At 38.7% G+C, this 14606-nt stretch overlaps 1 protein-coding gene across 3 annotated transcripts in view; it reads right to left on the bottom strand.

The window, feature by feature from the left end:
* Window positions 1-544: 544 nt before the first annotated feature.
* HIBADH (3-hydroxyisobutyrate dehydrogenase) overlaps window positions 545-14606 on the bottom strand; it is a 107311-nt gene continuing 93249 nt past the window's right edge. The window contains exons 6-8 of one of the 3 annotated variants that reach the window (XM_007171526.3): window positions 14240-14316; window positions 5970-6126; window positions 545-1509 (exon numbers count right to left, since the gene is read on the bottom strand). In XM_007171526.3, the coding sequence (XP_007171588.1) occupies window positions 1351-1509; window positions 5970-6126; window positions 14240-14316 (393 nt within the window). In that variant the 3' untranslated portion in view covers window positions 545-1350. Of the gene's footprint in view, window positions 1510-1577; window positions 1614-1665; window positions 1840-5969; window positions 6127-14239; window positions 14317-14606 lie in introns of those variants that run through there. The other 2 variants (XM_057550505.1, XM_007171527.3) reach the window with 2 other exon arrangements.

Below are 14606 nucleotides of genomic sequence, written 5' to 3'. Positions count from 1 at the left end.
TTTTAGTCCTTATTATCACCTGACATACACATTAAACATTTATTTCTTGTGTGTCACACCTCCTCACATACACACATACGAGACACCAGAATTTATGGTCTACAAGGGCAGGATTTTATCTGTTTTGCTTATCACTGCAGCCCCAGCACTTATAATAATGCCTGGAATTTTTGATCATCAGGAAAATGATGGACGTAGCAGTCCTTCTGCTAAATCTGGTATCTAGGCCTATCGCCTGAAGTATTTCTAGGGGCTGTGGTGGGGAAAGTGGCAACTATGCTCCCTACTGGGACACATTTCATTTTTTGCAGGCCAAATTCCTACAGCACCCACAACCCAGAAAACACTCAAACAAATTCTTGTTAAGGATGCAGGCAGAGCAGCAGGATGAGGGCTGGCCACCGGTCAGTTCACACTCAGTTCCTCTTGACCTCCCCTCCCTTCCCTTTCTTCTCATCTTTTCCCCATTAGTCTGCAGTACCCGTTTGTCAGATCATTTGACTGTTCTCCAAATGGTTAGGAAGACACAAAAACTCCAAGAAAGTATTATCAGCATAGAAATTTATTTGAATTCAAAATAATATGGTTATATTTAGGATAATGTAATAATTATCTAAAGCACATATCATTGTAGGCTCTGAAACGGTTCTAAAGATGTCATTCTTTTGAAGTCAAAAAATATGTAGTAAGAATGTACAAGGAAGCAAAAATATAAAAAATAAGTTTGCTGAGTATTGGGAATTGTTACAAGAGGGGCACACCAAGGTAATGTAACAGAGTCCAAATTACACAGCATGCAGCAAGGAGTTCTCTTGCTTTATCAAGTCCTGGAAAATAAACCGGTGACCTCAGAATGCAAGAATACCACCACTGGGTTAACAGGACAAACTTTCTGAGGGACACAGGGAGTAATTCACTATACTTCCCCCTTCTCTAACTCCTTTCCTCACACCGATTTCTTTTCTTTCCTCCAGGATAGGTTTTATCCTGTGGAAAAAAAATTTGGTTATATTTGTAAAGTGGAGTAAATAATATCCTGATTGAAGTAGGCAATGTTTTAGCTAATGATGCTCAGGAATGAAACTTTTGAAAAAGGTCAATCAGCTAGCTACTAGCAGAGACCATCAGTGGCTTGCAGAAAAAAAAAAAAGTCAGATAATATGTGTTTGCTAAATAGATAAAAAGAATAAGCAGTTAAAAATGGGTGAAAAATCCCAGGGTTTATTGTGAACTAGACAAACAAAAGCAGACAGGTGACCTTTGATTCAGCCCATTTACTTGTGGAGTGAGCTATAAGAGGCTCCAAGATAGAGTTTGGTTCCCAACAGTGTCCACAGCCAAAGGGCAAACTCAGAATGTTTCCTCCTCTCGTAGAAACTGGAACACGGATGAGAAGTCTTTTTTGGAGTAGCCCTTCGCACACATAATCCTGTAGATCTGATGGGCCTGACTGCCCAGAAGGATTGGGCTCTTCGTGCTGGTGGCAGAGTCTTGTGCTAATCCCAGATCCTAAATCAAACAAGGGCGGAGGGGATACATTGAGGTTGGTAGTTACGGCTCACTTCAGGACTGTGGCTCCTAATGCTTGGGTTTCAAAGAAGAAAAAATGAAGCCTGAAAAAATAAGATACTTACGAGCGCGATGTTAAGTTATATATATATATTTTATATGTGCTTTCTTATAGCTGCAAAACTGCTCCAGAGAGAAACCTTGATTTCTGAGTGGCCTCTCCACTCCTCCACAAAACCTATTTGCTTTGTTTTGACTTCGGCCAGGTGTTCCTATCCAGGTGCGATCACACAGAGAAATGCTTTTTCAAATCTACAGAAGCCTGTAAGCCTAAGACAAACCCCATTATGAAATTAAGCATGATGAAATTATCAGTGATGAAAATATCCATTCAATCTCTTAGTCAACACATATTTAACAACTGCTGTATGCTGGGCACTGTTTTAAGTCCTGGTAATATGCAGTCATGATAATAAAACCAAGTCACTGTTCTCAGGAACTTACTATCCAGTGTGGAAGACAGACAGTAAAACAAACACTAAACTTCCAGACAATGACAAGTGCTCTGAAGAAAAATAAAGCAGGGTAAGGGGTCAGAAAGTCATACATAGCAAGGGGTGGGGTAGAAGGAAGAGAGTTCTGAGAGTTCTGATTGATGGGAAGACCTCCCGAGGCAAAGACACTTGACCGAAGATCTGAATGTGAGGGGGCACTGAGTTCTTTGGAGAGCTGGGGGAAGAGAGTTTCAGGCAGGTGGAAGAGCAAGGGAAAGGCCCCCTGGTGGGGGGGCATGGCTTGGATGCTCAAGGAACAGTAAGAAGGCCAATGAGGCTAAACTAGAGTAAGCAAGGGGCTGGGGAGGGAAATGAGACTGGGGATGGGCAGAGGTGGAACACGGAAGCTTTATGATGTCTGGAGAGGAAGCTGGATTTTCTTTCAAGTGCAACAGACAATCAGCTTCACAACAACACTTTAACATCTCTGAGAGCTAACGTTTCATTCAGAGAGTTTTGGAAAACTTATGGTTGTTTAAAAATAGACAAAAGTTAACATTATAAATCTTTTATAGTTAAACTGTAGTTAATGGTATCCTCTACTATAAGAATGGAATCTTGTCCAACCTTGAAATATCTGGGGGTAGATGGAAGACAATGAAGGCATGGTTAACTGAAACAATATTCCCCACATTTCATTTTATTTGTGATTAAATAAGTGCTGCAAACAAGTGGCAAAACCAAGACTTCCTTCTTACCATTACCATCTTCATTTCCTCCATCAATGGAAAAGCCAACAAGCAATGAAAGAGGAAGACAAGAAGCAAGAAGAGGACTATTTGTATTCTTTGAGGAACACCCTTGATAATGGAGCAGTTATTGATACCATCCACTCAAAGAAGGAAATGATTCAAGGAAAAAATAAGCAAAGTTTGAAGAATGGATTAAATCTCTAGCCTCTTGGATATCTATGATGCTATAGGTGTTAAGAGTATTTTGTGCTTACTTGTATAATTTCCACATGTAAACCCACAGATTTGGAAAATCTACTTAACCTTAAAGTCTTCTATAGCTTCCACTAAAAAGCAAGTTTAATTATTACCCGCACACTTCACAAATGTGGACAGCTACATTATTGCTTATACCCAGACAAGAAGATAAGCCTCTTTTGTCAGCATCATTTTGCTGCACATCTGCAAGATGCATTTATTTAAAAACGACAGAAAATCTACATAGAAAGACTGCCTATAATTTTTAACCTAGTAGTATAACTAGAATATAAGAACTTAGAGTAAACACAACATATCGAGGAGAAGACAACACTATTGAGAAGAAAAGGCTATTAGAGGTTTTCAAAGGGGCAAGTAAATATCCCAAATAAGAGCTAATAAAACCAAAAAGGGGAAGCTAAAATAGCTTTGGTGGCTGCTACCTTAAAGGGTGGACATTCTAAAAAGAGAAAGGTGATTTAGTCTATAAAATCCTAAGTGGCTTGTCAATCCTGAAATGTTAGAAAAGAAGGTATCCTTTGAAGCTTGTAACATATAATTTAAAATAAACAAACACCCCACTTCACTAATCAAATACAAATATTTATGAATTCATGAGCTCAGTGGGTGGTTCAGGAAGAAAATATAAAACAATTGCAAAAGGTTTCAACAAATTAATGGAGGACCAAATCGTTACATATTACAAGGACACAGGTACGTTGGATGAGTAATAAGAGTGGTCATAATTTTCCATAATTTGTTCCTTAGTGGCCTTCAGAAACAGACTTCTAGGTTGGGGGGTTTAGAAGAATGATCTAGTTTTTGTATTGATTATGTTCTGATTATATACACAAAATATATTAGAATTTTATGATGTTAAGACCTAGAAATAAATGTACAAGCCTCTACTTCAAGGACACATTAACATCATCTCCCCCAACACAATGAGATCTAATGGCAGTTGAGCAAAATATCTCCTAGTAAGTAAAGGCCTGATCTGCCCAAGCAGGTATGATTGCTTTAATCAATGTGGCACTGATGGGGACTTCTTTAATCTCTATCAATTTCTCTACACAAGTCTAATTAGTTATGGTGGGTTTTGCTAACAGCTATCTGAGGTGATAAAAGCATTTTTTAAAAGTTCCTTTCTAAATGCTTTCATTTTAAGCAAAATTCTGAAATCTTGCTCTTTATAAGGGAAATGACAACTTATAAAGAGCAAAAGAGAACAGGAATGTCCGTATGTTTTACTACTGTACTGTCTTATGCTATCTTTTATTACCAAGAAAATAATTTTAAGGGACCTCAACAGGAGCAGATTCTTCCTGGGCAGGGACACTGGAGAAAATGATGGAAGTAAAGGTGTGACGTAGAAGAGAGTCCCCAAATAAAGCCAGCACTGCTTACAGGTTACTTCTTAGCTGCTTCCTCTGTTGGAGCCATAAGCAGCATTTTAGGAACCAAATAAGCTAACAGGTCACAACCCACTTCATACATGTACATAAAGCAAACTGGGCATAAACGCGATTCTTTCACTCTTCTGTGTGCCCTAATAAACGACCCTGCAGCTTTGTGAAAACAATCCACTTAAGGAGCTACTTTCTGTTTCCAACAAGAGCAACACAGCACAACTATAAAAGCCTGTGTGGAGGATATGCAAACCTAAATATAAGGTACAGATTGGCATTAAAATAAATATCTTCTTAAATGAAACACGAGGAGAAATAAAACTACAAAATAAGAAACATAGTTTCAAACATTGCTTCATCCAATAACTATTTAAAGTGAGCCAACCATGTGCCAGGGGCCCGGCTGGAGAGGCAAGGAAGAATGAGGCAGGCTGAGGGAAGAGCGGGCGTGGAGGGCTGCCAGGGAGAGGGAACAAGAGGCCGAAACGAGTTTGGTGTGGCTGAAGCAAAGGAGGGGGTAGGAAGGCAGAAATGAGCTGGTGAGGAGAGCAAAGGCCTTTAAGACAATGTGCAGAGATGGACTTTAATTTACAAGTAACTGGAAACCATGAAAGAGACTTAATAGGAGAGATGACATAATCAGGTTTTTACATTTTAGGAAGTCCACTCTTAACCACAGAAAATGAACTGGAGAAGATGATGAGAATGAAAGGCAAGGAGATCAGTTAAGGGCAGATGTGGTAGAATCTAAACAAGGTTCAGCCAAGGTACTGGTAGTGGTAGAGACGGCAAGTGGGTGAATTCAAGGCACAGTCGAGAAGCAGAATGGACGAAACATCATGGGAAATGAAGGAGAGTAAGCTGAATACGGTATACAACTGTACATAGTGTTACTTTTGTCAAAAAGTAAATGGCACGGGTGTGGGGAGTGGGGTAGGGAACAAGCGCTACACAAGAATCTGAAAGTCTGTTTGTCTAAAAAGTATTTTCTAACGTTGAGATCGCAAATGAGAGGAGGCCAACAATTTGCTTTTCAAATGACTTTATACATAAATATATATATATATATATCCTTAAAGTAGTAAGATGTATTTAGAAATCTAGCATCATGCGAAAGGTCCTCTCTTCTTTTGTGACATGTATATCCAATGTCATTATATTATTAACCATCAGAAAATGCTTGCTACTGCTTTCATTCTAAGGGCTTGGTAAATTAATGTAAATTTATGATGAAAAACAACATTTTACCGGCTCACATTACAAACAAACCCAAGCACAAAAGAAAAATCCCAGCCTATTCTTCTCATCTGAAAGGCCAGGATTAAAAGTGAACAAGATAAAAGGTTTTTATCCAAGCTAAGTTTTAAATAATTTCCAGTGACTGGGTCACTATTTTAGTAACCTTGCCTTCTAGGATAGACGTATGCTTTGTTACGAGAGGAGAGAAGTGGGAGTGGGGTGAGGTGGGGGGAGAGAGAGAAGGGAGGGAAGGAGAAGAATGAGACTAAACATCCCCCCCCCCCCCCCCCCCCCCCCGCTCTCTTGGGTAGTCTCTGCATTTACCATACCTTAGCCATGAGTGTTGTTCCGAATCCACCCTGATAGTTATTAGCCGAGGGAACTCCATCCATCACTCCAGGTACAGGATTATAGGTGTCACTTGACCAACATCGTCCTGAGCTCATGTTTAGGATTTTAGCCAAGAGTTTTGGGTCAAGCCCTAACCTGTCAAAGAAGGTCAAAGAAAAGAAGTGTTAAACGTCAAGATGTACAAGCCATGCATGACTTATTTATGTGTGAGGATGCTCCGTCTTCTCTCTCCATTTATGACATGTCTTCAAATATCTAAGCAGCCTGATGAGGGTGAAGAATCCAATCTTAAATTATAGGGTATTAAAAGCTAGTGATTAAACATTTCTGAGCCAGGACATTCTGCACTGAGAGAAAACCTTCTGCACTACCTTGCTTTTAAGAAATAACATACGACTGCATAAAAGCATTGTTGGTTTATCACACACATGGGTTTTCTAGTCTTCTGGACATTATTGCATTTATGTGTCACGTAAGAACCTTAAGCCAAGATGATCATCTAAATTCTACAGTCTTTACTCACAAGTGATGTATTTCAGAAAGAAATATTGACAGTTAAATTATGTATCGTGGGAGTCCATGTGGATGCATTTATATGTATGTTTATTCCTTTAGCTCTTATGAGAGAATAAATGCAAGAGATGAGCCACGAGCAGTCAAACGAGCTTAAGGGAAGTTATCATTATAAAAGAAGACATTTCTTGCTGTAAACTTTTCCTTATTTATTAAATCTTCATTAGACATTCTTGCTTATGAAGCAAGTCTGCACAGAGTTGTGACATATGCTATCTATTCAGAGACATGCATTATAGTTCTGGGTCAACTGCTGATAAGGTTACTGATCCTGATAAAACAAAGCTTGCCCAAGCGGAAACATCATTTGTTCTATCACTGAGCTGATGGCATAAACGGCTGTTCAGTGTGGACCCAGAAAAAAAGTAGAATTAAAATGCTCTATTACTTTATTCCAAGTATCTTAGTGCAGCCTGGGAAGCACAGTTTTGCTATGTATCTTTGAATCAAGTTTCAAATAAAACTTTCTGCTTTTTCTTAAAACCAATCCCTTCCAGAATTAAAAAAAAAAGATTAAACAGAGACATGTAAATATTAAATGAACTGTGCATTTTGGGGTGCTGCTTATTACTTGTGTGTTCAAAATTGTCTATTTCCAGATCAGAATATAATGACCAGTAAAACCTTTTTCCAATGCTCGAGCAGGGTCTAGGGCTAACAGCCAGGATGTGTACGGACTTACCACATAATACAAATGTTATGTAATCAGGCTTTCAAGGAGCAGCTGTGGTTCAAGGAATACTATATGGCATGCCATGAAGATGAACTCACATGGTAGCCTGTGTTATAATGAGCAGTTTTTTTTTTTTTAAAGGTTTGCATTTTTTTTTTTTTAATTTATTTATTTATGGTTGTGTTGGGTCTTCGTTTCTGTGCGAGGGCTTTCTCTAGTTGCGGCAAGCGGGGGCCACTCTTCATCGCGGTGCGCGGGCCTTCTCACCATCGCGGCCTCTTTTGTTGCGGAGCACAGGCTCCAGACGCACAGGCTCAGCAATTATGGCTCACGGGCCCAGCTGCTCCGCGGCATGTGGGATCCTCCCAGACCAGGGCTCGAACCCATGTCCCCCGCATTGGCAGGCAGACTCTCAACCACTGCGCCACCAGGGAAGCCCCTAATGAGCAGTTTTTACTAAAGATTATAACAGATAAAGATTCCATCTAAATCAGATGTCATACATTCTGTTCAATTGTACACTGCTGGAAAGAAACCTGATGGTTTCATTCATTCTTTTATAAAGATCCAAGTTTGTTACACGTATAATTTGCTACTGATGCTTCCTTTCCCCTTTCAAATATAATTAGGCTATCAGGATGCTACGGTAACAGATGACGTAGGAAAAGATAAAGCCAATGCACTTAGGGAAAAATTGTGAAAAGTAAAATCACAAATGGACAACTAGTTAATCTGCTATAACTGCAAATATATTGTCTAAGCACAAACATGCAAGAATGTATATGTCTAATGTGCTCTATGAGCAGGGGATATTTTTAAAGACCCCAAAACACTGTCTTAACCTTCCATTTGGAATATAATTCAGGCTTCCTAATTTAGATTTTCTTTTAAAATGGCTCATCACATTCAAAGAAGCAGAGATACTCCCCCTCCTTATAACCTACCAGGTTAGACTCAACAGTGCCTCACAACACTCTTTATTGCTAAAGAACTTCATACTCTGTCTATAATACCAAAATGGGAGCAAAGCTTATTATCCTTTGTAAAACCCTACATTTCATTTTTCTTGAATGTTCAAGGAAAAATACTGGGGCTGATTTATGGAACCCCTTTTTGGTGAACATATTACTATTCAGAAGCATCCTGAGGGGCACACACAAAAACGAGGTGGCAGTTGTTATGTGCTCACTTTTCAAATCTGATGCTTCCCCACCATGCCGGTTCTCTTTAGGAGGTGGTACTCCCTCTCCAGTACCCCCCAGCAGCAAAGTGTATCATTAAAAAGAGCAAGTTAGAAGTGTTTTGCATTTCATCTTTCTGAGGATTCTTTCACTGGCATATATATAACTGACAGTTAAAATTAGACATGATATTAAAATCAGTTACTGAAGTCCTCTGTCTTCCACTGTGCCCAAGGCTTGTAATGGTCTGAAACCAGCTAGAATACACAGTAATTGTCATTCAGGGAGTCTATCCTAGAACGTCATGCTTCACTGGAGAAGACTGAGTTTCATTTGAAATCAACAAATTAATCCAAGACAGGTATCTGAAAGGGCAAGTTTAATAGGAAGCAGCTACTGGGCTCTCAACCATGATAAAATGTTATTGCTGTTTCCCTGTAAATTGGCTGGGAACATATGATACTTTCTGCATAAGAGCCCCATTGCTGTTCAGGAGATATACAGCTCAAGCCATCAAAAGGATGACAGTCTGTCAGTCCCCATAATAACTTGCCACTGGATGTGGTTCGAGAGTGTGCGCATGCATGCATGTGGCTTTACAATTGCTGGAATGTTCTCTGATATAAACAGAATGAATTCATTGCTCTGACCGCATATATAATGCAATTCAAATAAACGTCACTGCGTCAAATCTACTCACCTTTAAAACACAAGAATTTTAAATGAACTTTTGGGAGAAGTAAAAATGATGCATAAACTATAAGAAAAATTAAAGAGAAGCCAAGTGTTTGCCTTCACTGTAACCAAGGCTTTTAAGGGCCAAAAAAGTTTGTTCACTTTATAGTCTCTGTAAGTATCTATACTGTCTGGTTTTATGTAAGAACAAAGCAAACAATGTCCCTAAACTGAGATGTCTGTATCACAGGAACCGATCTGGAAATGAAACATCTAAGACTATGTCAACTTAAATCAATCATTCCGTTATTCACCAATGTTTATGCAGACCTGCCATCTAAGAAGAGGCTGTGCCTGCCCTCCAGCATTGGGCCAGTTAAGACACCGCCTAGTAACGTTTACCTGAGGCAGAGGAAGAGCCCCCCGGCTCCCACCTCACTCGTCTGACAAATCTTCACTGAGTGCCTACTACGTGCCAGGGATGTTCTTAAGATACAGTGGTGAGGGACTTCCCTGGTGGTGCAGTGGTTAAGAATCCGCCTGCCAATGCAGGGGACATGGGTTCGAGACCTGGTCCGGGAAGATCCCACATGCCGCGGAGCAACTAAGCCCATGCACCACAACTACTGAGCCTGCGCTCTAGAGCCCGCGAGCCACAACTACTGAGCCAGCGTGCCACAACTACTGAAGCCCGCACACCTAGAGCCTGTGCTCCGCAACACGAGAAGCCACCACAGTGAGAAGCCTAAACACCTCAACGAAGAGTAGCCCCCATTCTCCGCAACTAGAGAAAGCCCGCGTGCAGCAAAGAAGAAGACCCAATGCAGCCAAAAATAAATAAATAAATTTATTTATTTAAAAAAAAAAGATACAGTGGTGAGCAGACAAAGCTCATAGAGCCTGTATTCTAGTTGGGAAGACAGACAATAAACAAATAAATATATAATGTCAGCCAGTGAGAAGTGTTATAAAGAAAAAAACATTAACGTACAATTCAATTCAAATACAAACCACCACCACCATCACATCAATAACTACCATGTATTGAGCACCTACTATGTATCAGGCACTGTTTTAAAAGATTTACATAGATGACTTAATTTACTCTTCACAACAGATACTACTGCTACTGTGGATAGATACTATTATTTTTGTCATTTTACAGATGAGAAAAGCTTAAGTCTGTGGCAGAGCTGGGATGTGGTCATCAAGAGACACCCACACTCACTGCCCTGAGTCTCACTGGGTCATATGGGTAGTCACTTAATCAGCCAACATGATGGCATCCTATCAGTTTAATAAGAAATTTGGCCAAACCTTTATTACAAACCTTTTGCCATATGTTATATCTATCAGGGTATACAACTAAGAGGTTTCAGTCATCACCTAAATGAAACGACAACACCTTCTTAGGGAAGTAACCAGGAAGCTAAAATTATGCTTGTGGGAAAGTTCTCATCTTGAACGGCCTTCCAGAAGTCTGACTGTTTTAAGCTTCTTTTGGTGGAAGGAGACAATATGGCTATTGCTAGAGGGGCCTGGGCCCTGTTGGCAATGCAAATAACTTGTTATACCACCCATATTGAAAAAAAAAGCAAACCAAACAAAAAACATAATTTCCAGCAGAACAAAAATGAAAACAAAAAAAACAAAACTCACATTACCAATGTTATTCTTATGTGGTGCACGGGAATAAAACCTCTCTAATGGGGCTTCCCTGGTGGTGCAGTGGTTGAGAATCCGCCTGCCAATGCAGGGGACACGGGTTCGAGCCCTGGTCTGGGAAGATCCCACATGCCGCGGAGCAACTGGGCCCGTGAGCCACAACTACTGAGCCTGCGCGTCTGGAGCCTGTGCTCTGCAACAAGAGAGGCCATGATAGTGAGAGGCCGCGCACCGCGATGAAGAGTGGCCTGCACTTGCCGCAACTAAAGAAAGCCCTCGCACAGAAACGAAGACCCAACACAGCCATAAATAATAAATAAATAAATAAATAAATAAATAAATAAAGGGAAAAAGATGGTTCAATTAAAAAAAAAAACCCTAACGCAAGTAAGGCCCTTTCAGTACCATAAAACTATGTTCTGAGTCCTAAATAGATCCCAATTAGAAGGCAGAAAGGTCTAGTAAAAAAGAATTTCCAAATATGTTATATACCAATATTTTTTATGCTTTACTTTTTTATAGCATTTAAAAATCTCACTAACATCCATAAACACTCATTGTAAAAGATCATAGGGTCAACAGGAGTTTAAAACTATAAGGTTTTATTCTTCTATTTAAAAAAAGGGAAACGTCAGTGCTCAAGAAAAGACACTGACTTATGAGAATGAAATTAATCAGAAACGATCACTTCATAGGAATAGGTAACTCAATTTGTAAATGTTGACATTAATTCTCTAAAAAAATTTTTACTTCAGAGTGAACAGAATATAAATGTGGCTGAACCACTTTGATGCTATACTACTTTGTGGGAATTTACTACTTGGGAATTTATGCTTGCTGATGCCAATTTTCTCTTTCACCTTGCAATGCTCAATAAATCGCGGCTGCTCTCTATACTCTATTAGAGAACATTCCTGTCATTTTAAACCATGTCTGTAAACCATGGAGAAAAGACAATAGCAGAAGCAATCATTCTTAGGACTTTCAAACCACTGAGAATCTCTGTAAGATAAACCGATAAAATCCTAATGTCATGAAAATAAGCAATTCATTAATACAATGTAGAGCACCACAAACTTACAAATTATTGTAACAGTTAAGTAAAAACAATGAGTTCCTGCTTTGTGTTCAGACATATATATATATATATGTGTGTGTGTGTGTGTGTGTAAATATTTCATTTACACACATATACATCAGTAACAGTAATATATAGAGTTTTGGAAAAATTAAACATTGAAAGTTTCATATTTCTAAATATTGTTTTTGCCATAGTGGATCAAGGCCAACAATAAGGGAAAATCTATTTATTGCTTCTGCTCTTAATACTGCTGTTTGGAATTTTATCACTTTCTTTTCTCTTTGATAATAAACTTACTCTAGTAGCCAATGTATACATTTCATTGTATACATTTTATTCATTTGATTCAACTGATTCTCATACTATTCTTTTTTTTTTTTTTTTTTTTTTAAATTTATTTATTTATTTATTTATGGCTGTGTTGGGTCTTCGTTTCTGTGGGAGAACCTTCTCTAGTTGTGGCAAGCGGGGGCCACTCTTCATCGCGGTGCGCGGGCCTCTCACTGTCGCGGCCTCTCTTGTTGCGGAGCACAGGCTCCAGACGCGCAGGCTCAGTAATTGTGGCTCACGGGGCCCAGCCGCTCCGCGGCATGTGGGATCTTCCCAAACCAGGTCTCGAACCCGTGTCCCCTGCATTGGCAGGCGGATTCTCAACCACTGCGCCACCAGGGAAGCCCTCTCATACTATTCTTTATTAGCTGGCTTTTGGAGTTAGACTTCCATAAGCACTTATTGTATAAAAACTTCATTTTAGAATGATCATCTAATAAGACTTTTGCTAGGAAAATTATTTGAGGAATGCTAGAGGATGCCTAAGGAACATTCTGATCCACTGACGTTTAAAGTAAGAAGCAGAATATAAAATAAACTGGAAATATAGAGGGAAATTTCAGTATAGTATAACCTAGGCTTTTACTTTTTTTATTATATACTCATTTATATCCAGAAAAATGAAAATAAAATTCTAAAGATGCAAATGCATACTAATGCTCTAATCCTACTGTCAACACCAATTAATTTTGTATGCAATTTTGGTTCCAGAAATTTACATTTTCCTCCTCCATAAAATTAATCTAGAGGATGAACATAAAAACAAGTTACATAAAAACAAGTTACTAGTAACCGGTTTTTCAATTATGATAAGTGACCCATAGCCTAAACTGGCTACAATACAGACATAACACTCTGAACAGCTTCTTATATACCACCAGTTTTATTAAGGCTTTGTACAAATATGCCTTACCATCTTACAGACATTCAATTTTAAAATGTAAACGGTACAGGATATTGATAAACCAATTAGCGCTGATGCAAAGCAAATTCCTCTTTTGTCTCAATTACAACATGACAACTTAATAGGTCAAGACAGTTTAACATCTGAGACAAGGGCAATTCAATAAAACAACAGCATCTTGATATGGTAATTAAGAGGAAATGTGAATCCATTACTGTGTTTTAAAAAATATCTCAAGCACTTTGGCTCTTTTTATTGCTTTCATCAAAAGCTATGGTATGAAACACTACTCTGATTTGTGATATATTTGGCAAGCAGTTTGGGGACGTGTGAAGAACACACCTCAGTAAAAGCATCTTTCTCATTAAGCATTTTCTAAAGTAAGAAATGTATGTTTATTATATTCATGAAATGCAAAACATCCAAAAAATTAATTAGGTGATTAATCATATGTAGCATTCCTAACCCAAAAGATTAAAGGCTAAAATTAAGACATTAACCTTAAGCATTCTAAAGGATGATCACCATCGTAGGAAAAACTGAATTCCTGAATCACTTTCAGCAAAGTATGAATGCCATTTTATTTCAATGAAAAGATATATCCTTAATGTAAAGTAACAGAACCCTAGGGAAGTTAAAATGAAAAGAGTTATGCATACGAGTTGCAGCTTTATGAATGCCATCCAGTTTATCCTGAGAATAAACAACCAAGAACCCTTTTAGTGTAGATTTTTGGGGACTATATTTAAAATAGATACATAAAACCAGTCACATGGTAGCATAACACCTGAATTCATTATACATTAAAACTGTATTTTATACAAATTTGTCCTACACTGCCAGAGATTGTTTAAATTTTATAGTAATAGTGTCTCTTGCATTTCGACACAATAGAAGAAATGGAGCTCCCATATAAAAAGGATAATGTAACTTCAAATATAAAGCACAATACATTTTATGGCTTATGGCAGAGAGCATTCATGCTCTCCAGGGTCCTATTGGTCATCCAATAAGCAAAGTCTATTAAAGTTCAATAATGAAATACTTTCAAAATGTTCCTGGATCAACTGATTTATCTCTCATGAACATTTGTTTTCAACATCAGAAAATCAAAACGGAAAGCTCATAAAAACTGTTAGTATATGAAAATGTACTGTTCAACAAACCTGATTCCCAGATTCATAGCTTCAGCAGTTCCAATCATACTAATAGCTAACAGCAAGTTGTTGCAGATCTTCGCAGCCTGAAAATAAATTGAGTACATATTAAATATCTTTATTTTCAAGCTATAACTCACAGGAAGATTTCTTCACCCTATTCCACGTTTCTAAAAGTAAGAGCATTCAACTGTTGATTCTTCCAAAGGAGGAAAGGCACTTGGTGCTGCAAGCCTCCCTCTGAGCCTAACACAAGATCCCAGAGCAGACTGGGAGGGGGTCCTCTTCCCCTAGGGAAGAGCTCTGCAGTGTGGCGACTGAGCTACTCCTATGGGCGCAAGCACAACAGGGAATACTGATTGATGTGGCACAACTG

The sequence above is a fragment of the Balaenoptera acutorostrata genome, chromosome 7, assembly GCF_949987535.1.
Source record: "Balaenoptera acutorostrata chromosome 7, mBalAcu1.1, whole genome shotgun sequence".
Lineage (NCBI taxonomy): Eukaryota > Metazoa > Chordata > Mammalia > Artiodactyla > Balaenopteridae > Balaenoptera > Balaenoptera acutorostrata.
Note: the sequence above shows the minus strand (reverse complement) of the source record. Positions and strands in the feature narration are given on the sequence as shown.